The sequence below is a fragment of the Lynx canadensis genome, chromosome B1 (genome assembly GCF_007474595.2).
Source record: "Lynx canadensis isolate LIC74 chromosome B1, mLynCan4.pri.v2, whole genome shotgun sequence".
In the NCBI taxonomy this organism is placed as follows: domain Eukaryota; kingdom Metazoa; phylum Chordata; class Mammalia; order Carnivora; family Felidae; genus Lynx; species Lynx canadensis.
In genome coordinates this window covers 167431368-167459176 of record NC_044306.2, presented here as the reverse complement: position 1 = coordinate 167459176, position 27809 = coordinate 167431368, and the positions used below count along the sequence as shown (strand labels likewise).

The following is a 27809-nucleotide window of genomic DNA, read 5'->3' as shown; positions in this document are numbered from 1 at the left end:
TTGCAAACAGGGCATACAAATAAAAAGTAAGAGAAAAATCAAAATAACAATATTTTCCAAGCAAAAAATTACTATATAAACATTAGGCATGAGATTATGCTCCCATTACAAAAAGGGACAGATTATATTTAAATATAATATTATTAAAATAATTAAAGTAATCCATCTTTAAAATATGAATCACAGAACTTAACAAATTCAAAATCCTAATGGGATATAAGTAAAATAAATAAGATTAAAGTAAAAATATATAATAGTATTTTATATACTGAATTTTGCAACTAATCTATTTTACATACATTTAAGTAAATTAATATGAAAGCTGCTACTTTATTTACCTTTGAAGCCATAGAATGGTTCAATAGTTTTACATTTTAATAGTTTTAATTTTACATTGGTTTTCTGCATTTTAAATTTAAAACTTCCTGTTACTGAAGTGCAGTAGATTTTATCGGATTTAGTTAAACTTCTTATGATTTTTGCCTAGTGAACAGAATTTATAAATAAAGGTAGCCAACCCAATAAACCAAATTGAATAGGGCAAAAGCTGTTGGGAAAAATATTCGAGAATAGGAGTCAATTTTGGCAATGCGTATGTGTATCCTTCCTTCCCTCCATGATCCTGTTCTGCAGTCTTCAAAGCAGCAGAAGAAACTGGCACAATCTTTGCCCTCCAAACACTGGTACCCATAATCCTCTTCTCCATGTGGCAGAGAAATGCTATTCATTGGAATCAGAGTGGATCCAGGATGGAGTCCAGGGGACATCTGAGTAAAATAATAAATGAGTTTTTCAGAAAAAAAAAATCTCATAAAGAAAGATCAGTTTGGCTCCTCAAGGCAAACTCTGCAATAAAAATAATCTTAGTTTTTAGAAATCGGAGAGGTGTTCAATCCTAATGCGTTTTTAGGTTATAATTTACTTTGTAACACATAACTTAATATTATTATACATTCCAAAGACCTTTCAGGGAAAAAAACGCTCAAATGTGCAATATATTGTATACCTTTAGAAAACTGGCCCACCGAAATATTGTTAACCATGAATCTAATTCTAAAACAAAAATATATATTTTACACTAAAACATTTATAATTCTCTAAGTGTCTGTTTGCTACTATTATATTACATAATTTATTTATTTTGGTGATAATGAGAGCAAATAGCAAAGATGGAATTTTGATAATGCAGAAAAGCTTTGAAGAACTGTGAATGAATAAAAAAAGACACGGACAGGGTCTGTAGTAGAGGATAAGCGCAAGGCATCATATTTGGAAGAGACAACATGCAGGAGTTAAAAACTCAGGTTTTTGAGAACAACTGTGTCCAAAATTTGGTACATTCTACCAATATAGCTAACCTCATAGTTGGAATTATATCAGCACCTGATTTTTGTGATGGCTGTGATGAGTATATTACATGACTTATTTAAATGATAAGTGCTCCATCTTGCCCACTTATAGCAGCTACTTTTATCAGGATCATGTGGGACCAATATCAAATTAATTTTTTATGATACCAGGTTCTGAATAATACTTATATAATTAAAAAAATTTTAATATTTTAAAATAAAGCAAGTCCAGGATACTGTGAGACATTAAAGCAATCACGTTGGAGTCAGATAGGTCTGGTCAACAATTCCATTTCTGCCCAGCAGAGTTATGTCACCTCGAACAGGAATTGTTAGTGCTCTTCCTTCTGTCTCCGTGTCTTCTACTGTACAAAAGTCACAGTAATACACAGACCCATTTGGTGATTAAATGAGATGATGTGCATAAAGCACAAAGCAAAATATGAAACATACAAGTATTCAGCTGCCAATAGGTAATCTTACTGCCATTGCTAGTGTTGATGCCTGTGGGAGACATATCACAATTTGGTATAAAAGACATGCTAAGCAACAATAACAGTAACAACAACAACATGGACCTTATAAAAAATGTTACTGGAAGGGCACCTGGATGGCTCAGTCAGTTGAGCTTCTGACTTTGGCTCAGGTCATGGTCTCCTGGTTTGTGAGTTTGAGCCCCCAAGAGGCTCTGTGCTGACAGCTCAGAGCCTAGACCCTGCTTTGGATTCTGTGTCTCCCCCTCTCTCTGCCCCTCCCCTGCTCATGCTCTTTCTCTCTCTGTCTCTCAATAATAAATAAATGTCAAAAAAATTTTTTAATGTTACTGGAAAAAAATTAACGAACCCTTGAATAAAACAGCAATTAAAATATTAATGAAGATTCCAGTTTTCATAACTCTTCCTTCAGAACTGCTCCATATTTAGGGACTATCTTAAAATGTGAATCCTACAACTTGTAAGAATCATTGATTTTATTACCTAAACACTAAATATAATGCTGAGATCACAAAAATTATTTTAACCTGATCCTAAATTCTTCCTAATGAAAATGTTTACATTTTTTCATCCCGCATTTTGAAAGAGACAAATCTCAAAGCCTTGAATATTAAATATTGTATGGAAAAGATTTTAAAAATTAAACAAAAGAGAATTTAAAAAAAATTTGGACCTACACTAAAATCCATTTTATTTCACCAGAAACATAGAAACCAAACTACTAAATGTTAAAATTCAGTAGATGTAAAAAGTAGCAAATAATTACATAGAGTGATATTTTAAAAAGATAAATGCATCACACAAGTCATAATATTAGAAACAAAATGTGCAGCCTAAAGATAAGGAGCAATGCCCTAAACACAAATCAATTCATGACTCCACTTGCCTGGATGTATCACAAAAAGCAGAAGCAGTATATTATTAAATGTTAATGACATATCTTTTCAGGTTGACACTTGGGGATACTTGACTAAGACTCTGAAACTTTAATGGAGCACTAAAATTATATACAAAATGAGGCAAGTCGGTATTCATTTCTTTGTCACTTAGTACTTAAATAACATATGTTCAAGTGCTAATCAGAGTGGAAACTGATTAAAATACAAGTTTGTTTGGGGCACCGGGGCAGTTCGGGAGTTCGAGCCCTGCGTCAGGCTCTGTTCTGACAGCCTGGAGTCTGGAGCCTGCTTTGGATTCTGTGTCTCCCTCTCTCTCTGCCCTTCCCCTGCCCACGCTCTGTCTCTCAAAATAAATAAATAAATACGTTAAAAAAACTAAATACAACTTTGTTAATAGGCAATTTCAAGGTTATATGGCACAAAATACATTCCAAACATCCCTCAGCACTGCCATAAATAGGAAGACGGTGTGTTTGTTAGAAGATATCAGTTGTGTATGAGGGGATGATTAAACATTAAAGTGCACAAAGGTGGAGAAAAACTGCGAGTGGTTAATTTTAAAAATGGACTAATCTGTAGTGTTCAAAATCATGGACAGCTTCTATTGCAGTGACACTTTAAATGGACAATTTTCCAGTTTCCTGCTGTCCCTCAAAACACCACAAGTCCATAAACCGAAAGAAGCTACACTTTAATGAATGATGGATGTGAACAGAAATATATTTTATATGTGCTGAGAAAAATATCCCAAGAGCTGACACAGTAGCAATAAAATAAAATATTTTGACACACAGATTGTGACCTGGAAACCACTAAAAAATTAATCAGTAGAATATGCACATTCCAATCCTCATTTATCTGAAATGCAACTTTATTACCCATCTTATAATTTCTCAAGTAAAGGTCCTGTCCCCCCCCAAAATAGCAAGCATTGAAAAAATTTAAAAAATCAGGTTAAGTGATATAAAAATAAACTACATAATCAAAGTCTTTTTTTTACTTTAAATAATATAGTTTTGAGAGTATACCATTATATTGTTATTTGAAAACGTCACTAAGAATATAGCTGAACTTAACATTACAATAAATTGATCACGGTCTCATTATTAAAGATATGTATGTCTGGTTATATATTAAGGACTACACTATGTAGATATTAATAAAGGAGATAGGTATACAAAATATATTTCAAGCATCAAGACACATTAATGTCAAATAAATATTATTAAGTAGTAAATAAAACATTTATGTACAAATTATATTTATGTATGCTTATATATTATTATTTGTATCATACACTAACATCATTAATGTTATTAAATATCAATAATGTGAATATGAAATATTATTAGGTCATGTTATCAATATTATGAAACACTGACTAATATTACTGTCCTTAATTTCCCATTTAAAACTTTACATGCGAGAATGCCAGCCTGAGCACAGGTTTTCTCAAGACACCGTACTTTTATAAAATCCATTTCAAAACCTACAAAAATCCACATCAGTGTTAACAACAGACATGAGATGGATCTTAGTGATGCTGAGTGGCCAATCAGCATGTCAGAGTTTGTGCTGTTCCTGAAAGACAAAGAACAGGTGAAAACAAGCCAACAAGCGAAGTGGACCAAAGGAAGCCACATTTTGGAAGAGGCTCAGGAAATGGAAGCATGAGGGGAAGAGCTGTTCTTCCCATCAAAGCTTCAGAGATGCTTCCTCTAAAGCAGGAAGAATGGGAATGATAAAACAGGATGGAAAACATGGCCTTTGTGAAATGCCCATCTCCGGAATAGCTACTGCGGTCTGAACCATCACTCATCCATGCATGTAGAAAGTAGAGATGCACACAGGTTGATGTCTGCTCACGTTTAGAACCTTGAAACTTCGACCATCAGATCATCTCATGCCACTCCAGGGAGGATTAGGGCTCCTGAAGTTGGTATTGGAATGTCCTAGTAAAACCCTCATCATCATTTAGAGTGTATGTGTGCATGTTTGGAAGCACTAAGATGTCGTGGTCCCCATCCCCACCCCCACCACGGAAGTGAAATCTGACACTTGGAAATTCAAGAATGACATGCCAAGCTTGCAGGGCCTATTGGAGAAAAATCGCCAAGAACTTCCAAGGTGAACTTTCAAGATACTAACACTACAAAAGAAAAACATGGAGATGAACAGCTAGAATTACTGATTCTAATAATTCAGGAAACATAAGAGAATATTAATCTTTTGCATTAGTTCACTCAGAAATACTTAAAGAGATAAGTTGTATCCATTTAAGGAAAACAGGATAGAGACCAGTTAGAAAATAAAAGCTCTCGGAAATTAAGGAAAACATTGTAAATTCAGGAAAAAAAAAATCTAAAACATTGTGAAATAAAATCTTAAGGAAGGAAGTTGCCCAAAATATACAAAGAATGTATCAATAACAAATAGGATAGTAAAAAATAGGATTAAAAAAAGAGTATCTGCAACACATGGATAATTAACCTAGGAGGCCTACATGTATCTAATAAGAATTCTACGAGGAATTTAGGAGAAAACAGAAAATAATTGAAATAAAGAATCAAGGAAATTCTCAGAAATAGAAGATGGGAATATTAAGTAATGAAATAAATGAGGTAAAAAAACAGAGAGTGTACTGGCCCTCAGAAATTTTAACACCATGGAAAAAGAGATGAGATGAAAATTTTCAGGTCAGAAAGAGAAAGATTTACTATCCAAAATAATAATCAGATTGGCATTATAATTAGTGATAATGAATTAAAAGGTAGATATTTAAGTGTATTATTTGAAATTTGAGAAGTAGTCAACAATAGTTATTAAAGGGAAGATAAAATATTAAAGGAAAGCATAAGATGGAGATGGTGGGAAAGCTATATTTTTCTTTTATACCAAAGAGTCACAACTTTAATAAACTTGGTACCTTAAGAATCGGATATATAATGGAAATAATAATCATCAGAGGAAAGTAAGAGCAAAATGATAAAATGTGGTTAATTCTAAAGACTAGGAGCAAGTGTTCACGGTACAGAATTTTATTCTTCACTTGTACATTTTATACTTTTTGATTTGTTCAACTGTGCACCTATTATTAAACTTAATTTTTTAAGTTTATTTATTTAAAAAAAAATTTTTTTTTCAACGTTTATTTATTTTTGGGACAGAGAGAGACAGAGCATGAATGGGGGAGGGGCAGAGAGAGAGGGAGACACAGAACCGGAAACAGGCTCCAGGCTCTGAGCCATCAGCCCAGAGCCCGACGCGGGGCTCGAACTCACGGACCGCGAGATCGTGACCTGGCTGAAGTCGGACGCTTAACCGACTGCGCCACCCAGGCGCCCCTTTAAGTTTATTTTTTGAGAGAGAGAGAGAAAGAGCATATGCACGCACGAGTGGGTAAGGGGCAGAGAGAAAGGGAGAGAGAGAATCCCAAGCAGGCTCTGTGCTGACAGCATGGCGCTCCATCCCATGGACAGTGAGATGATGACCTGAGCCGAAATCAAGAGTTCCATGTTTAATTGACTGAGCCACCCAGGCACTCCTAAAATTAATTTTTTCAATGAGATTTTTTTTCACTTGTGACTAATCTGGTCCCTTTCAGCTATAATAATCTATGATGGTTTAAGTAGGTAGAGAAATATGAGTGTTATTTGGAAATCAAAGTTAAAAAAACAAAAAGCTACTGTTGTTGGTATTTATATACCTCCCGAGGATCTTTATATGACCATTGTCACAGCTGATATTAAATGGCTATGCCGTCTGTTGACAACATCCCACACCTACTGACACCTTACAGTTATTTAAATAACCTTGTATTTCACATCTCATCAATATCAAATGATCTCTCCTAGAGGCTTTGCCAAATGCCATTAAGGGAACGATTTATAATTTGTGAAACTGCGTATTTATATGGCTTTTATCTCAGTATTCTCAAAGGTAGATGAATGTTTATTTATATAGATATGTACTAACTGAAAATAAGATCATTTATTTGAAGAGAAGGAGCTGAGGGGTGGGGATTATGGGCAAAACAAACAAAAACTTTCCCACACATTATCTTCACTCTAATATCCTGGGTCCTGCTCTCTGTGATATATTACTTCTTGAACTATTGCAGTAGTTTCCAAATTTATCTCCCTGCCTTGTTTGTCATTCAAGTGTATATTCCAGGCTACCTCTAATCGTCTTTCAGAAACATAGATACAAATATGCCATCTTGCCTAAAAACATTCATGGCTTAACAGTCCTGACAGTACAAAATATAAATTCTTTAGCTTGGTACTGGAGACTTTCCACAACTTGGCCATATACCACTTTTCTATCCTCAACCTAGGTTATTTTCTTTCCTAAGATTCCTATTTTCTAGACCAGCACTGTCCAGTACAATTTTCTATGATGACAAAAATGTCCTGTGTCTGCACTGTTCAACATGGTACTCACTAGTCAGATGCAGCTATTGAGCACTTGAAATATGACTAATGATACTAAGATACTGAATTTTAAATTTGGGTTAATTTTAATCAATTTAAATCAACCTAGCGATATATGGCCAATGGCTACTGCACTGGACAATACAGCTTGGAACATATATCAGTCTACCTATATCTTATTCTCATAAGTCTCATAAGTCTATCTATATCTTATTCTCACATAAGACTCATCTTGGCTCACATGGTTCTTTCTCTATCTTAAATATTCTTCCTAATTTGTTCTCCTGAACTTTGTAACTTACTCTTGAAAGAACGAATTCGATGACATCACACTTCCTATGAATTTTTCTCTGTCAAATCCCCTTTGAAAACATTACTTTACAACTTTCTGAGTGAGTTATTTACACCTGAAATGAAAGGAAACCACCCACTCCATCGTGACTCACATTAACATAACCTCCTCTCAGCACTGTGTGCTGAAGTCAGTGTTTCACAGACCACATCACCTGGTGTTTCTGGATTTCCTCAATGCGAGGGATAAACCACATAGGTCAGGCTTCATGGTACTTGTCTCTATTTCAATATGAACATTTCCTTTAAAATATGCTAATATATATTTACTATAGAAAACACTGTTTCTGAAAAAGTATTTGAACCCAGTCTTCTGAGCTAATTCTCTTATTATCTTTATTTTTATTTTTAATTTGTATTATACTTTATCTTATGTTTACATGTATATTATATTTTTCCATAACTGCATTTAAGATCTATGAAAGCAAAGAACACATTCTATTGTTTTTTCTCTCCAAAGTGCCTTGTCCATGATCGGTGAAATACATTTCCATGATTGCATACTTTAACCAAATTAAGAGATTACAAATAAGTAAGTCTCTCCTCAGATGGGTATACCAGGCCCCTGATATAGGTATAACATGGTTTTCTGAGATTTCTAATCATCTATGAGATGAATATTCTAGTTTCAACACGAACTACTCTTTAGTTAATAATGAATGGCTTACCACAATTGTATTTCTATGACCTTTACCTGTTTCGTAGAGTCTGGATTCCATGCCACAACACTCTTAACTTAGATTAAAAAAAAAACAAAAAACAGATGTTGACATAAACACACCTGAAGCATGTTCTTAATGAGTATGAGTAAAAACACAATAATATGTATTATATGAGATGGAAATATGGGCCAAATTAAAATGTCAATGATATTCACAATAAAAAAAAATAAAGAGGAAAGAAATAGATATGGAAAGATGGAAGCAGGGGGCGGAAGAAAGGAAGGAAGATGGGAGGTAAAGGGGGAGACACAGAGAGTGAGAGAGAGAGGGGGAGAGAGAAAGAGAGAACAGAAAAAGGAAGGGAAATAGAGAAAAGGCCTAATATATCACATGGAGAGTAAGGTAAAAAGTATTTTTATTAATTTGTTTTTTAAGAGGGTCATTGGAGCTAAAAATCTATTGTATTCAAATATTATCGCTTTTTTAAATAAATTGAAATAATCTGAGATTCTCAGTTAAGCAAAGAGACCTCAAGAAGGGGATTTTGGTTTTGCTTAATAATAGACATGTTGATCTTTCAGTGACTCTAGTCGAGGTCTTTGGTTCTGACTTGACTGTTCCTGTAAGTCATTCAGAGAACAAAAAGGGAAAAATGCTATGTTTTAAACTACTCAGAATTTTGAGTTTATGAAAGAAAGTGGGGGTATGGAAGGAAGAGAGAGAGAAGGGGAAGGAGAAGGAGGAGAAGTGGGAGAAGGAGGAGGAGGGAGAGGGGAGGAGGAGGAAGAGCAAGAGGAAGGAAAAGAAAAACAGGAAGATGAGAACAGTAACAACAACAACAACAACAACAACAACAACAGAAACATTTGAAAAGGTGTAAAGCCAAGATTTTTCAAGACTTCTGGGTCTAGGTTATGCAATTTTTTGTCCTGGCTGGCAGAAGAAAGAACAGACTCCACAAAACCATTAAGTAGAGCACTCGAGACAACAAGCAAAGCTGTTTATTCTTCATGAAAGTGCAATCTGATTTACTCAATTAGCAAGACCATATGGTTGAACACAAAACCAAGCAGGCAGTCAGATTTGATTACTGATCCTGGTTTTTCAATCAAAATGTCATTTACTATTAAAAGAGCTCATAAATCACATAACTGAACAGAAAGGAGAGACTACAGAACTTTATTCTGGATAGCTCTAATAAAAATATTTTTTGTACCTAGGTAGTCAACAATATATATCAATTTAACTTTTAATGTTTGAAATTTAGTGCTTCAAAGCTCTTATTTAATTTTTATTCCTTATTTTTTCATGTTTATTATTTTGCCTCCTGGGCCTGATGCTAAATTTTAAATACCCAATGTATAGATTTTTTTCCCTTACATTCTAGAACTTTGCCTAGGATATGGGTGTCCCTAACAAATATTTGGTGAATGAATTATTTTAAAAAATCATAATTTTAAAATTTGCACTCCAATGGTTAAGTTTACTGAGTGAATGTGATAGCCAAACTGATTCGCTATAGTCGTAGAGTAGCCACTTTTTGGTTGAGTGTCTTTGATAATATAATAAGAGTCGCTACATTGTATATTTTATAATGAAATTAGAGAATCTATGTGAGATTATAGATTTCCTGCCTTTTATTCAATTTCCAGAAGTAAAATTTTCAAAGTAGTCATTGAACATAGCTATGGATGAGTAAATGATGAAATGGAAAATCCAGAGAGGATGCTTGGCTTTGATTAAAGGAAAATGGTAGAAAACCTGCATTTTTCTTTACCTAAAAATTTAGCAAATGGATATTAACATTGACATTATGGCTCCCTGATGGTTTATCCATTCAGGGGTTATATTATGTCCTATGGGTAAGCTAAAATAAGTCAAATTGAGAAAGTCACAGACTAATTCTGCAATGTAGGTTATCAAATGTGTACTGCCATCAATGTGCTCCACTTTCTTGGAATATTGCGGGAAACTGAAAGCAAATACACATAGGGTTTGGTCCTTGGAGTATAATATGAAAAGTAAAATACAATTGAAAATGATGTCAAAGTTTGATAAAGAAATTAATGAAAAATGGGAGGAGGGGAGAAAAGCATTGAATCCTAGAACTTGCTAAGTTAGGAGATAATATAGAAAACTCCGTGACTTATTATATATGCTCTATGGTAGGCTTACAAGCTTGCCATTCAGGATAGCTGTTCTCGTTAATGTAGGTATTTGGGAACAAATCCACTTTGAAAAAAAAAAAAAAAACATTTCCTGGAATCAGCAAAAGAGGATTTCCTATAAGAACAGGAAACACCAAGGAGTGATTACAAGCTTCAGCTCTGGCACCAAAAAACACCTAGGTTTGAGTCTTGGATTCTTCAGTTCCTAAGGCTGTCTGTCCTTCTGCAAATCGCTGAACTTGTCCTCATAGGAACATAAATGAAATCATGCACATAAAATACCTGGCATACTCAGTAAGTGCTGGATATTACTTGAAGGTTGTTACAATTGCCATTATAATAGATTATATTTGGTCATCCAATACTTAAGTATATTGAAATTAATAGAGCCACTTCTAATATATCAATTTGATGTGATGTATGTTGGGGTAGATACATGATAGGGAAGGGGGAGTAAGAGAGCACAAATATAGGCGAATCAAAAACACTTCATAGCTATGACTTTCAAACACAGCTGAATACTAATATTAAAGAGGGTTCTTTATCTCTAAAAATCAAGTAATTTTGTGGGCCACCTTTTGTTAGAAGTGAAAATCCTAACACAAAAGTAGCATCAAAGAGAGATCTTAAATAATTTGGGGGGTACAAAAAATCTACCAGTTGGGGAAAATCCACAATGTAAGAAACCACCCTTTACAAGGGGATTTAGAGTCTTTTCTAAGGGGCACTATCAATATACCTCTCCTGGTAGGCCATGTTAGGTACTCCGGTGTCATCTTAATGTTATTTATCTTTTGTTGGGTACTTCAAGAATCCATATTTGTCTAAGCAAGTATAACATGAGTATTCAGAACACCATCTCTATTATAATAAGTTGATGTTTATAAAATACAGATTTTTATAACATACCGAGCTCTTATTTTTTTGCTTTCTGTCTCTAGTAGTCTTTCCTTTTTTGTTGCTGGTAAAATAATGCAAGGTGCCATATTCCATTAAGGCTGCAAAAACAAAAATGAAACAAACAGAAACAAAGAGGTCCATCGCAGTCACATAAGAAACCTTAGGTAATGACTTCCTGGCGATTGTGCTCAGAGTTGTCATAGTCAGGACTGTGGTGATACCTGCGGAGGGAGGGGAAAATAGGAGATAAAAAGTAACAGACTATTTTAGTTCTTCCATCTGATTTGGCAATGCTGTAAGCGGTCACAAACAATGGAAACAAAAGGATATGATTACTCCTGATTTACACAAAAAATTACTGGTAACCATAGCTACATTATGTTCAATGTGCTCTTTGTGTATGAATTTTATTTTTCTTTTTAAGCTTATTTATTTATTTTGTAGTGAGACAGTGAGTGAGAGAGGGACAGAGAGAGAGAAAAAGAGAGAGAATCCCAAGTGGGCTTTGTGCTGTCAGTGCAGAACGCAACGTGGGACTTGATCTCAGGAACCATGAGATTACGATGAGCAGAAATCAAGAGTCAGATGCTTAGCTGACTGAGCCATCCAGGAGACCCATGTGTCTTGTATGAGTTTTCCTCATCTAAATTTGTGGACTGCAGATATCTGACTCCCTGTACTCATTCTTCCATTCCTCCACAGCAATAAATTCTCCAAGTTTTAGCTGGCATGTGGCTGCCTGGAAGAACTTCTTTGCCCCCTTTTCTCAGTCATGTGTGGACACAGCTGAGGAGAAGTAAGTCAAGGGTGTAAACAATGGCCAATGGACGGCATTAAAAATGCAAAAAGGGAGTCTAAAATGTCAAATTTCCAGGTATAAAGTAAGTCATGGAGATGTAATATAAAGCATGGTGATTATAGTTAATAATACTGTGTTGTATATTTAAAAGTTGCTGAGAGTAGATCTTAAAAGTTCTCATCACAGGGGCCCCTGGATGGCTCAGTCAGTTAAGCAACTCACGTTCGATTTCAGCTCACGATTTGTGAGGTCTGGCCATGCTGACACCTTGGAGCCTACTTAGAGGATTCTTTCCCTCCTCTCTGCTCCTCCTCTGCTCTCTCTCTTTCTCTCTCTCTCTCTCAAAATAAATAAACTTAAAAAAAATTTTCGTCACAAGAAGATACATTTTGTAACTGTATAATGATGGATGTTAACCAGACCTACAGCGGTAATCGATCTGCAATATACACAAATATTGAATCATTATGTTGTACTTCTAGAACTAATATAATGTCAATTGTATTTCAATAAAAATAAAAGATGGCATTAAAGAGATAGGAAATACCCATCTTTCCTTCTTCCTCAGAGCTTTCTGCAGGAATACAATGGCTAGAGCACCAGCAGCCATCTTAGAACATTAGATAATCATGAGAATTAAAATCATCCACAACACAGCAAAAAACTAGAAGGAGACTGAGCCCCTCACACTGCATTTGCCCTTCCACTACCTACCTCTGGGCTTCTCACATGAGAAACAAATCCTCTTCCACCTAATTTAAGCAATAGAGATTTGCGGTTTTCTGTCACAAACAATTAAAATTAATCCAAACTAGTACAGTGTTTTCTTATACAATAACTTGAATTAAAGTTATTTTTTAATCTCAAGTTTAAGTAAAGAATAGGAGCAAGATTATGTCAATGGAATACCTAAAAAGCACAGAGAAAATCTTCATATTTTGAAGAATTCAGCCTATAAAATTGGGATGTCACCCTGGGCCCCAGCACTGTGTATGTATCTCTGGGAGTATCTGTTTGGTTTTAGTTATGGCTTTCTTGTGGTTCTTACCACAGCTCATCTTGGCACCCTTAACTCACAGCTGCACATACCATATCTCTTCTTACCTAAACTGCTACAATTCTCATTCTATGTCCACCAGACATGGCCCCAAATTCTGACTCTTCCTTTAGTTCTGTGACCTTAAGGAAGTTTCTTAACGTCTCTATGCCTTTCATCTAAAAAACTGGCACAGTAATATCTTACTACTTATAATGAATTTACACATGAGGTATTTATTTTATTTATTAGTTCTTAAAGTAGATACTTAGAATATTGATTTTATATCTTCCTTTCTAACATTAGCATTGTAAAACTATAACTTCCTTTCTGAGCAATTCTTTAGTTACATCTACAGATATTTATGTGTTAAATTCTTATTAAAATTTAGTTTGAAATATTTTCTAATTTCCATTTTGACCCAAGGATTATCTAAAAGGTCATTTTAAAATTTCCAAATGGATAAGGCCACTATTATCTATATTATGTATATTAATTCTTAATTTACTTCCATATGCACTTGAAAGTATGGTATGTTTTGTAGTTAGGGATAGTCTTCTATGAATATTAATCAGGTCAAGTAGTTGATAATTTCATTCAGATTTTTTACATCTTCATTGATCTTTCTCCCACGTAATTGTTCTACCATGAGTGAGAAAGAATGTTAAAATATCCAAATATGATAACAGATTTCTTTTTTACCCTATTATTCCTGACAATTTTGCTGCAATGATTTTTAAACCAAAACTATTTATTAAGGCTAGGCATGCAGGAAGTGCTCAACAATTACCACGAATAAACAAGTCTTTCCTCTTCCTCACCTTACACCTTTTTTTTCTGGTAACTTATCAAATCACAACATTGCCACACTGAGAAAACGATAGATTTCCAAATGTATTCCTGGCTTCCATACTTTTATCCCAATTGACTCAAAAAAAATTTAAAGACAATGTGTGCTTTGATTTCAATATCAGTGACTGCATTAAATTCCACTTTACTAAAGTACTATTACATTTCTATTCATAAATCAATGAAAGCTACAGGACTTAGCTTTCAGATATGTATGTCTTTAATTTAGTAATTAATATCACAGTCTTTCACATGAAAATAAGATAGTGGATTTCCTATAAAATATCTTTGAATCCATAATAATAAAAAATATTTGGGTTATTAAGCAGATTCATTGATATTGCCTCCTTGGTTTCCCTTGCTCAAAATCCTACAAGTCTTCCACGTCACATTGAGAATAAAATCCAAAGTCTGTAAAATGACCTGTTAAAAATATGATCTAATGACCGGCATGTCTCCAATTTCATTTTCTACCACCTCTCAGTCAGTCTAGCCATTGTTGCTTTTTTTTTTTTTTTTTTTTCGGGCCTTCAAGCATGGCATGGCAAAGAAGATCCCACTTTAGGACCTGGTGGTTCTCCCTGCCTGGATTATCGTTCTACCAGATATCCACCAGGTTAACTCCCACACTTGACTGGGTCTCTGCTCCCTCCTCAAACCAGTCTGGCTTGACTCCATAACACAAAATAGCAAACAGCATATTTATGCACATCCCCTGACATACTCTTATATTTATTTTGCTTTCTCTTCATAACCTTTATTACTCACTGATATTATATGGTTTTTATATTTGTACATTACCTGCATACCCCACTAAAACATAAATGCCATAAACATGAGGATTTTATAACTACTGTTCACTGTTAACACTAAAGCCCCCAAAACACTGCCTGTTTCATAAAAAAAAAAAAACATTTGATAAATGTGACATAAATAAACTCAGGAAATTGTCCTTCAATTATGTGCGTATGTATGTATGTATGTACCTACACTCGTTTTAAGAAAAATCTTGGTCCTCCACACACATAGGGCCCACAATTATAACAGATATTCTTCAAGATAGATCTGGCTATGGCTTCATAGTTGATATGCTAAAACTTAAAACTATGAATTCACATAACAACACAATTCCACAATTGGCTATACCCTTTCTGAAACTATGGCATGTTTTTTGGCTTTATACAAATATAATAGTAGAATAGAAACAACCCATTCCAATTTTCTTAAAACAACTCATGGTAGCATACAAAGAATCTGAAATACTTTACTTACTTTAGGACATAAAATAATTTGAAATTATAATATTAGTTTAAATAGGGAAACGAAACTCAGGTATGAGTACATTTTATTCACTGGCTATATCTACACCTCTCTTTAGACTCTCAAAGGCACTGAATTTTCAAATACAGAGCTGGGTGCCTCAGGCTTTATCTTGCCACTTTTGTGTGATTTGCATTTTACTGTATTTATTAAATGTAGTTATTCACCAGCTATCATAGAAACCACATGAAAACCTCCTTTGTTGAAAATAGACTATCCCAACTTTATATTTTTTAAGACACAATTTTCAGTAGTATGATCATGTTTTGCACTGATCTTGGGAATGAAATTGATCAATAAGATATCTTTGTATATCAATACATAAATGGATGTTATTTTCTTTTAAACAAATGTATAGTAATTAGGCATATTTTCTTATATGATTTTGATTATTGCAATTGACTGCTAAAGAAAGAAACCAAAGGTCTATTTTATCAAGTATGAATCACAAATTGCCCTTTTAATCAGTGTTATTGTACAGGCAACTCTCAAAATATTCATAGACTAATTACACATTTTATAGATGACAGAAGCCTGGCAGTTTTTGTCCCTTTCAGCGACTTGCCCTTTAGAAAAGTTGGCTGTTGATTAGCACCATTGTAAGAGCAGGAGATTCCAAAGCCTTCTAAACACACATCAGTCAATAAATGCTGGCTATCAATGATTCAGCAAAAGAATAAAAATCTTGATGAAAAGTGATTGAAAATACTGACCAAATGAAGATTCAGGAATTATGCATGGTTTTTGCTTATTAATTCTTGCTGAGTATTTACGCTTCCCTTGAACTCCATGAGCAGGAAAAAATATAAAATTTTCTGAAATTAAATTCTTTGTGATTCAATTTACTACTTATTTTTCATATATTCCTTTCAACATTGTATTGCACTGGAGTATTTTTTAAATTTTTGCTTGATTGTAATGTAGAGGGATATTCGAATATATTCAACTACAAACTCTTTCACATTGAAATATTTCAACAGTCCTATGATACTATAGCATAATATTACATATCATACCAAGTGATGTTCTTGCAGGTACTGCATCTTTATTGATCCAAAAAGACACCCAAGAAAGAACAACTGTCAGAATACACGGAATGTAGGTCTGAATAGTGAAATATCCCATTCGTCTGCTCAGGTCAAAAAAAATTGTCATAATAATATAATCCCCTAGAAGAAAAAAAAAGTTTTATTTTTGCTATTAAAATACATAAAAGCATAGGTTTGAACCAATAGATTTAAATACAAAGCCGTTTGATGCTAGCATCATTCACTGATTGGTGTTTCCTTACCAGAGATGGTGTGAGAAATTTCAGTTGAGTTCCGTAACCCTACAAATGCAAACTGATATAATCTCCAGTATTTAGGATCAGCCACTTCTACAGAAGGTTTTTTCCACTTATACTCAATTTCATTTTTAGGGTACCCATCTAGATACAAAAATTAAAATAAACATATAGAGTTTAGCAAGATCCAAATCTGTTACTGTTGCAATACCATTATTCAAAGACAAGTTCTTTGAAATTCATTTTTGTATGATAGGATATGTCAAATATAGAAAATACAGCATAAAATATATGTGTATAGTTTAAAAATAACCATATAATGATCCAATAATGATAATCCATGCCACTCCACTTAAATCAAAAAACAGAATCATGCTGGTTTCTTAGGGAAATTCATGTCCCCATCCCAATGTAGTAGTCCCTCACCCAATTAAATGTAACCACTAACCTGATTTCTGAAATCAGAAAATAGATGTTCTGATATGCATTTCTGAAACATATAGCTTATTTTAGTTTCTTTTTCAACTCCACTTGATTGGTGCCATACTAGATGCATTACTTTATATTTTACTTCTTTTGATGTGATATTTGTAGTAGTCATCGATGCCAATGTACGTAGCTTTAGTAAATTTCTTCCATTGTAAAGATGTACTGAAATTTACTTATCCATTTTGCTATTGTAGATGCTTATAATGTTTCTTGTTGACTATTACTAACAGTGTTGTTTGTACCATTACCATGCATGCCTCACAAAATACATATACACAAAATTTCTCTGGGACATATATCTATGTATGGAAGAGCTAGGTCATGGATGGCATAGAATTTCCACTTTATGAAACAGTGCCAATCTTCTATTCATAGAGAGCATACCATATATTCTCTCACCAGCCAGTGTGTGAAAATACACGTGGATCCACAGTCTCATTTAACTTGATGGGACAGCCTATTTTTACTGGTCTCTAAGTATATTTTATTTCACATTTTCCTTATTATGAATGAAACTTAGTAATTTTTTCATATGTTTATTAGATTCTTGGGTTTCTACTTTGGAGAACTGCTTGTTCTATTACCTGTTCTTTTATTGGATTTTCTTCCCACTCCCTTTTTTTAGTCTGTTATCTACATACTCTGAATACTAGATTTTTGTTAGTTACTTGTGTTGAAATGTAGTTGCCTAACATGGAGGTGCATTCTTTCAAAAAATTTTTGTGTCTGACACAGGTCAGGAAAATCCACAAGGGCTTTTTAAAGTAATCGAGTGAAGGAAATTCAGGCTGAAAATTCATGTGAGGGTGGGTCTGCAATTATATCCTCTCAAGGAGTTATTTCACCCCTAGTATGCTGATTGCAGAGGCAACTGTTCTTTTAGACTTTAGTGGTTGTGTGTGTGTATGTGTGTGTGTGTGTGTGTGTGTGTGTGTGAGAGAGAGAGAGAGAAAGAGAAAGAGAGAGAGAGAGAGAGAGAGAGTGTATATGGGGGAAGGGGAGGTTATTCATGTTACCCTAAGCTCCCAGCCTTTGTAACCCAGCTGTATGTACAAATTATGTTCTAATAGATCTCTAATCCACAAATCTGTCAAATTCAAAGCTCAATTTTCTGGTTTCATTTTTATTGCTTCAATTCTTTCCTGGTGATTACTCACATGTTTTTGAGAATGTTTTTAATAATATAAGTTTTAAATTGTTTTCAACAGAAGAGTTGGTCTACCATATTATAAGAACAGAATCCACTATCAACCTTAAAAATTTCCAGAACATTATATCATTTTGTACCAGGATCTCTTCATCAGCCATGATAAAATAGCTGTCATCTCTCCACTAACTTGTTTTAAAAATCTGTTTTCTCTTTTCTTTTTCCGCGTTCTGTCTTGTTCGATAGGCTCTAACCATCTTGCTTTTCCATAATCTCTATTTTTTTTAATTATCATTGTTGATGCAATATAGTACATAGGAGTGTGGGTAGAAATAAAAACAGTGAGCTCATTACTTAATTACTCTAAATTTCATGATATTTACTATTGAAATGGGGATATATTGAAATATTTTGAATATATTTGTTGTAAAACATTAGGAGTAGAAAACTTAATTCTCTACTGGATCGATATGGAATACCTGAAAAAAGTTAGCTGTGATCATTATGTTTATGTAGGTGATAACCAATTGAATTCACAAGGATAGAGTATTAATTTCCAACAATTAATTTCCAAATCATAGTCAAAGAGATATCACACCAAAGATGTAGTCATGGTATCCAGAGGCAAGTACAATAATTGCTACATTTTCAAATATTTTCATATCAACTATTCTTTGAATGTTGTATTCATCAAGTCTTTGGTATGATTTGGCCATTTTATTCATTAAGAAGTTAATGTTAGAAAATCAAAACAGTGAGATAGATTATAACTTTAAAAGGATATTTTAATATGACACAAATCATTAAGAAAAGTCAAGAAAATTCAATAACAGCAACAAGAGATATTTGGGGATTTTTGTGAGTGAAGAAGCAGGATAATACTTGTGAATACATAAAATGTAGTGTGAATAGATTTTAGTATGTAATATACAAAGAAGTCAAATTTCAATAGAAGGAAAATAGCACTAGACAATTTGTGGGTATAGGCAATTATATTTCTTAAAATCATTTTACATGTTTTTAAGACTTACTCATTTATATATTGTCTAGAAAAACCTTTTATAAGATATATATGTAAATATGTCAGTAATTATGAAATAGAATTGATATTCATATAGAAAGGTAACAATTATTTTCTTGAAATAAAATATTTTTATATCAAAATTACTTAGTTCTAATCATTTCTCTGTATTTCAATATTTCTTTCAAATAAAATAAACTTATTTCTACCTTGGCTTTTCCAACTCATTAAAGTCTCAAAGATTTAGTATTCATGTAGTAAATATTATTCACCAAACCAACCTTTGAAACATATTTTAAAATCCAATGTAATAAAGTTAAATCTTGCCTCAGGGAGACGAATAAAATTTGAATCAACATTTTATTCATGGGAGTATTAAAACATTTGAACACTATCTTCAGGACTACTTTATTTAATCAAAATAGGAAAAGGTACTGGGATAAAATCAAAATTTGTAAGGAATGAAATAATAAAATATACATTTACTATGCATTCATTGTCACTTTTTAATTCAAAAGCCAGAAACAAATATGTCATTTGTAATTATTTTATCTGAGAGAAGAATATAATCCCCACCTCAGAAAATTATATAAATTGCATTTATCTCACTTTATTTTACATTTTTAAATAAACAGGTCTGAGGCTAAAACTCTATGAACTTATCATGCATTTTGTCACTTACAGCTTGAAAATTCCAGCGGACAGGAATGTTCATCCATAGGAAAGTTATGAAGCTGAAGATAACATTCTGCATTAATTGTCAATCTATTTAAATGAAAAAATAAATATTAAATAATAAATAATTTCAAACATTAAAAATCCTTTGTCTAATATTCAAGAATGATTTTGGCCTGTAACAGCAGTCTGTGATATATTAGAAAATAATAATAATTATAATACTTCAAAGTTTTAAATGTTAATATTGTAACATTCATAAGTGAGTATGAAAATTCTAACATTTTCCTTTCCAGCCAATTAAGCTACCACTATATACATTTCAGTAAATCTGCTTACGGTTAAAACTTTATACTTCAGGATCACAAAAACACATTGCACACACACACACACACACACACACACACACTCACACACAATTAACTGAGTATACATGGTTATGTAAGGTGATTGTTTTCTCTTAAGTTTTCATGAACATCTTTTCACTAAGGATGATTCTTAAGATTAGGATGATCCTTGATAAGATATGTTAAGATATGTTCAAGACAATGAATTAAATAAACTTGAATCTTATATACATCAACCTTCATTTAATCCTTTCTTAAGGATGCTTTATTACATTATTGAAAATTTTATAGATTGGGCTCCTAGAGAAAATCTCAACTATTTGCACCATAGGTTAAAACACATAATGCTCACACCACACCCTCTTTTGTTGCAGAGTTGGGGAGGGAAGGAGGGAGGAATCAAGAGATTTTTCTTGTTTGCTTTTCATTCCTTTCATATGCTAGTTACTCTGAGCTTTAAAAAAAGTTTCCAAAGTATACCGCGATTTTAGATTTTAGTGTATGAAAGGAACTCCATATTTCTTTCTTTGTAATACTGAAAAAGGAAAAATTATGACTTGGCCAAATATTAGTATGGAAAATAAATTAAAGCAGCTATATTTTTTAAAACAGCATTACCTTAAAGTATATAAAACTCGTCCATCATTCCAAATTCGAAGCAGACGATTAGGAGTTGTTATCCAATGTGCATCAGATTTTCTTGAGTTTCTGAAGAAAGTGTCAGGAATCCAAATTTTTCCTACCATATTACTGTTAAGCATAAGCACTTTCATGGTACTATTGAATTTTAAACGACTATCAAACCAGGTTTGGGCAAAAATTATATCTATTGTGTATTCCTGAAAGATAAAAAGAAAGGTGACAACTTATAATATAGTAAAGTCACTACTCAGACTTTTTTTAGATGTTTTCATTTTTACATTATAAAATTTCTGTAAGTGAATAGCACTGAAACTCAGTGTTTTCAAATAAAAAATATGCCATTACCTTAATTTTCATTTTTAATTATTTGCCTGAGTCATATAAGGTAAAGTCCAAGATTTCTAGTAATAACTGCTTCCTAGTGAGGCTTCATAATTGTTTTGTAAATTTTATTCAAGATTTTATAATATGTAGTATATAGTCATTTAATATAAAAGCAAATTACCTTAATGTCAACAATTGTATCAATTTTTGTGACATTCACATGGAGCATCGGTTAAAAAAATCACAAATAAATACAAAATCAAGATACAAATACCAAATTACCTAAAACCCCTTACATTTTCTTTTGTCCAAAAAATTAATTACAATTATTTAGATCCGCTGTTCTCAAAATTTTCAAAGCACACACACACACCCTTATTAAGCGCTTTTAACATGCCAAGCACTGTATGTTGAGTTTTGTATGTATCATGTCATTAAATCCTTACTGCAACCCTGTGAAATAGGTACTGCTATAACTTTTATTTTTAAGTCGCATTTACTGAGCAATATAGAAGTAAAATAATTCTCCCCACATCACAGAGGTAATAAGCAAATGATAAGGAGACTGAATCACCACAGGCTGAATCCAAAATCCACATCCACGACAACCATACATAATGGTGGTCATAGTGGAGCCTGATGGGTGCTGGTATTAGAGCACAGGCTGTGCCCATTATCAGCAAGTGACTGTAGATAAGAAATTCCAGGGTTATGAGAGAACCCTGGAGGAAGTGATTAGGTATTACCTACCTTTGTCTCCTGACAAAATGTCTGCCATATTATAAGCACGAAAATTGATTTGATAAAATTAATGAATAAGAATGCGGTAATTATCGATGCTGTTGAGGAAAGTGATTATGTATGTGTACAACTTTGATATTAAGAGAGACAGAAAAGAGTAAATTGAAAAATATGAAATAGTATATGAATTACTTGTTGTGGGAGAGATTGGTTGCTCACTCTCGATGTAAGGCTAGCAATTGGCCAATTTACATGGACGGACATGTTTAGTGTAAGAAAGAGAAGTGTAATTAGGAGTTTGACCAATTGAAAGAAGGTTTTTTAAAAAGGTAGAGAGAATAATAAGTACACAGACTAGGAGTTAACTTGTTATTAGGAAAGTTGTATCAAATCCTAATTCCCAGCAGAATATTTATAAGTATAATTTACTTGACTAGAATATAGAGGAAATAGAATAGATAAGGAATATAGAATAGAAAGGAAAACCTTATTTTATGTATTTTGGCGTTTTATTTTTATTCATTGAATAAATTTGACATGTAACATTGTATAATTTAAAATTTTTTTTTTTCAACGTTTATTTATTTTTGGGACAGAGAGAGACAGAGCATGAACGGGGGAGGGGCAGAGAGAGAGGGAGACACAGAATCGGAAACAGGCTCCAGGCTCTGAGCCATCAGCCCAGAGCCCGACGCGGGGCTCGAACTCACGGACCACGAGATCGTGACCTGGCTGAAGTCGGACGCTTAACCGACTGCGCCACCCAGGCGCCCCAATTTAAAATTTTTTTAATGTTTATTTATTTTTGACAGAGAGAGGGAGAGCATGAGCGGGGGAGGGGCAGAGAGAGAAGGAGGGAGACACAGAATTCGAAGCAGGCTCCAGGCTCTGAACTGCCAGCACAGAGGCCTACGCGAGGCTCGAGCTCACAGACCGCGAGATCATGAACCAAGCCAAAGTCAGACGCTCAATTGACTGAGCCACCCAGGTGCCCCCATCATTGTATGATCTGAAGGCATACAGCATACAGCATACGTAAAGTTACTTTGATATATTTCTGTACTGTCAAAGATTGCCAATGTAGCAATATTTATCATATTACATAATTATGGTACATTATTGTCTATATTAATTATATTGTACATTTGACGTCTATGGCTTATTTACTACTTACTACAAGTTTGTACCCTTAACCACCTTAACTACCATCATCTTATCTATTTTAGATGAACAGTGTTGCAATTTGGGGAAGGCACGTACATATTAATAGTTAAAATAAAACCTTGGTTTGTGAGCATATTCATTCTGGAAGCATGCTGATAATCCAAAGCACCTGTATATCAAAGCAAATTTCAAGAACCATTGGATCAGTTGTGATCCTGTGATGTTTGACATCACGTACCATTCATATTGCAGGACATCGCTCGTTTGTCAAGTTAAAATTTATTAGAAATGTTTTCTTGTCTTGCAGAACACTCACAGAACAAGTTACTTGCAATCCAAGGTCTTACTGTATTTAAAATCCAACAGGGGCCTAAACATTACACAGTTGAAATGTTCTTTATAAAGGGGTTAAGAAATATAGATAAATTACTCAGGATAATTTGTCCATATAATGATGTAATATGTGATCATTCAATACTCTACCCATATATTTAGCGTCTAGTATCATCTAGCATCTAGCCAGTCAATTGTTTTGCATGGATGTGAAGATTTGAAGTCCTTAGGCACAAAAACACTCACATCATGATCTCCCCTTCACATAGTTTTGATTGCCATGAGGTTGCCAGAGAAATTTAGAGAGGGAGAGATGACTGAGATTTAGTTTTTTCCAACTGAGTATGGAATGGCACAGGATCAAATTGCACTGTGGAATATAGGCTGAAGTTTCTTTTGCAGCCAAGTACCTTCCATAGCCACAAACTTGCTGATGTTCATAACTCAAGCTGAGTTGTAACTCAAGACATATCTCATAATACATAATACTGAAGTATATTTACTCTGTAGATGCTTAATCATCTCACTAAGGAATATGAATGGATTAGGCATGCATTATTGGGGGTGGGCGGCGAAAATGGGTCCTTCCAGACATTATCAGTGGTACTTTCTCCCTAAATCTTATGGAAAATTCTTGGCCAGCTTTACAACAGTTATCTTTAACCCCCATTCTGACCTCCTGCTTCTCAGGCCAGATGTCTTTTCTTTAGAATAAATTATGATTTATCGAAGCTGCCTCTTCGACTGACACAAATAATTAATCACTCAGAGTCTAAGAGTGTAACTTGTGTTAATGACATGGTTTCTGGTTTTAATAGCAAATGCAAATAGAAGAATGCTCATGTCTCTTCTCTGGTGCATCCGAAAAAGAGTATTTAATAACATTATGTGCCAGAATTATTTTGATTTTTGTATGGAATCAAACAGTATAAACTGCTTAAGATAACGGAGAAGGCTTACATTCCTGCCAGGACTATGGCTTCGCAAAGCTCCGACACTGGTTGGTAAAGGGGACATCATGCTACCTGATATATACTTGGCTGCAGTATTCCTAACTAACAGGGCATTAAAGGCTGCACTTGAGAACTAACATGTCTAGGGGTGGGATTTAGCAAGCAGCTGAAAATCCTGCTTAGCAGCTGACAGGATCTTCTTTAGAATACCTGTTGATAAAACTGCTAATTGCCATTGAAAGAGTTATGATTTCTAAAGAGTAAACTCTCCCAGGAGAGAGTCTTGGGGGAAATGGGAAAATTTTTCTACTCATAATTATTCCCTCAAGCGAGGACCAAGAAGAGAAAGATACAGAGCATATGTCTTGATAATCCAACCTTCCTAAACCCGGTGCAGATGCTAATACTTTCAAGCTCTTTTAAACTGCTAATCCTTAATAAGTGCCTCACTGAGATAAGAAGGTCATTAAAGTTTCTGCTACTTTATATGTAATCGAAAAATCCAATTTCGTTTACTCATTTGTATTAGTACAACTTCCAGAAAGTGATCAAACTGTGTTATTGTTCTTCATGTTCTTATTTAGAAGCTATAATTAACTGGATAATAAATAAGTAAAAAAAAAAAAAAACCATGAAAAGGAATGTCCATTCACTCAGGACAAGTACAATAGCTTCTAGGATAAACAATTTGAAATAAGGCACAGTACATTTAACATTTGAGATCCAATGTACATTATGAGACTTACTTTTTTCCTTGCAAGTTAGCTGAGAAAACAGCATTCATGAATAAAGGCGAAGAAGTGAGTCATTTTATTTTTAACTCAATCAAATCAAAGCATAGTTGATGAAAGTATATGTCTTGTAGTCTTCTTACCACATGGCCAGACTTGCAGTTATGCACTGTGTCTCACAATTAAAAGTACTAGTTTTCGGGCGCCTGGGTGGCGCAGTCGGTTAAGCGTCCGACTTCAGCCAGGTCGCGATCTCGCGGACCGTGAGTTCGAGCCCCGCGTCGGGCTCTGGGCTGATGGCTCAGAGCCTGGAGCCTGTTTCCGATTCTGTGTCTCCCTCTCTCTCTGCCCCTCCCCCGTTCATGCTCTCTCTCTGTCCCAAAAATAAATAAACGTTGAAAAAAAATTAAAAAAAAAAAATAAAAGTACTAGTTTTCAATACTATTGTCCTAGTAATGGAAGAAACTTCACACAAAATGCAGACCTACGTAACTAATATAGGTGTATAATTTCATCATGAAGTTTGTTTGATCCTGATCTGGTCTTCACACCTTGGCATTAATCTCTCCCTAAACCATCTATTCCCGTGGTCAAAATAGTATACTGGGCCAAATAATTGTTTTCAATATATTAGATGTGAAGGCTACAGACATGTAGACAAAAGGTACAGGCATAGCTAATCCACAGGACAAATAGCTTTAGTGGTAAAAGTTCATAGGTAGCTGCTCCACTTTGCTCAGTTATTATAAAAACACCAATTCTTAATACTATCACAATATGGTTAAGTATAAAGCTTGGTGCTATCCTATTTTTCAACTAGAAAAAGAGATAAGGAACAAAGAGGATATGTCATGATAAATCATTGAAGTCATCCAGAAATATACTGAGAGAGAATCAAAAAGTAGACATGAATCCTGGGTTCTGTTACCAACCCTTTGGGCTCTTATTTTTATGACTCTAAAGGTAGATTTTCAAAAGAACATAACATCATGTGCATTCACCGATTAACTTTTTAAAAATATTTTTCAGTGATTAAGTTACTTCTATATTGTTCTGGGTTTACAAAGATGAAAATAGAGCCTTCCTGTTATGAATATACTATATACAAAAAATAAAAAATTAGAAATTAATAAAACTTAGGAAACGTACAGATAAAAAGAAATGGAGACAGTAGAGGTGATTTTCAGCTAGGGAAATTTGAGGAAGACTTCATGACAGAAGTAGTATTTTACCCAAACACTGAAGGATATATGAAGATTCAGATACATGCTGGGGTCGAATAATAGAAGTGGGGAGGAAGTAAAGAGGTAGTAGTAAAGTGTAGGGCATAATGGGGAAAAAAATTTAAGTCATATACAATGAAAGAAGTAGTGTATTTTGTGTCCATCAGGAAATGTGCATACCTCAGACACACAGAAAATTCTACATCTGTAAGAGTTTTTGACAACAATTACCAATAATTGACTTGGAACCTAGACACCACTCCATCCCCATGTACTACTCAACTGAGTGTTATGAACTGAAAGCCCTAATACTCCGTGTGTTAATTTTATGCATCATGCTTAATCATACATTTCCTGCTAAATATTTATTCTGTAATATTCGATGTACAATTTCAAAGAGTAAGACATCAATCTTAATATGATCACAGACAGCTAAACCCTACAAAGGATACAAATAAAACAAAATTCCCACTCCTTAAAAAATGTATAATATATACTAGTAAAGAAAGAGTTAGATTCTAGATGTATATAATAAATAACCAATAATCTGGCATGGGAAAGATCCTTACAACCCTTATGAACCTGTTTCAGTCAGGGTTCTCCAGAGAAACAGACCCCTTAAGATGGATGGATGGGTCAATGGATGGTCGGACAGACAGAGAGATAGCCAGAAAGGATCGATAGATTTACTTAAAGGTAGTAACTGATGAAATTCTGGGGTCTTTCAAGGCAAAAACTGGCAAAGCAGGCCAGCAGGCTGAAGAAACAGAGAAGAGTCGATGTTTCAGTCTTGAATCAGAGTCAGCCTGGTGGCAGAATCTCTTCTTCCTTGAGGGACCTCAGTCCTTTCTCCTAAAGCCTTATCTGATTGAATGAAGCCCAACCACATTACAAAGCATGAGCTGATTTACCCAAAGTCTACTAATCTCAGTGTCAGTCACATCTAAAAGGTACCTTCACAGCAACATCTAGACAAATATCTGGGTACTATACAAGAGCCAACTTGACACATAAAATAGACCATTGTTATACAGTTATAGCAGTAGGAGTGGGATATTCATGGATTCAGGAGGCCTTAACAAAAATTATGCATGTGTTTATTTGCTAGATAAATTACAATAACTAGTTTTTGTGGTAGGAAGAATCACATTTCCTCAACTCATGTTTTCTATATAAATCTACACTCTCCTTTTTGTCCCATCTCTTACTCACTCTACCTCTCAGAGAAGTTTGTTCCATATTTCTTAACTGACTAAATCGGGTACATTAAAAATCATTTATTAATAAGTTCTAATCTCTTTTTCATGTGCTGCACCCTGAACTTGATCTGAATGAAATGTCTCAAAATCTTACCGGAAGGTGGGAGTCAGGTAGGTGCACAGGAGTGCCGTCAAAGCGATTTGAGTCTCACTTTCCCAACCCTATTCTACAGCCCCATTTTAATTACTAGTAGGAGAAATTTGGGTTTTTTTTG

General features: G+C 34.1%; 1 protein-coding gene across 1 annotated transcript in view; it reads right to left on the bottom strand.

The window, feature by feature from the left end:
• Positions 1-279: 279 nt before the first annotated feature.
• GABRG1 (gamma-aminobutyric acid type A receptor subunit gamma1) overlaps positions 280-27809 on the bottom strand; it is a 67419-nt gene continuing 39889 nt past the window's right edge. The window contains exons 4-9 of the mRNA XM_030313939.1: positions 20843-21063; positions 19885-19967; positions 16552-16689; positions 16277-16429; positions 11266-11477; positions 280-767 (exon numbers count right to left, since the gene is read on the bottom strand). Of these exons, the coding sequence (XP_030169799.1) occupies positions 498-767; positions 11266-11477; positions 16277-16429; positions 16552-16689; positions 19885-19967; positions 20843-21063 (1077 nt within the window). The 3' untranslated portion in view covers positions 280-497. The remainder of the gene's footprint in view (positions 768-11265; positions 11478-16276; positions 16430-16551; positions 16690-19884; positions 19968-20842; positions 21064-27809) is intronic.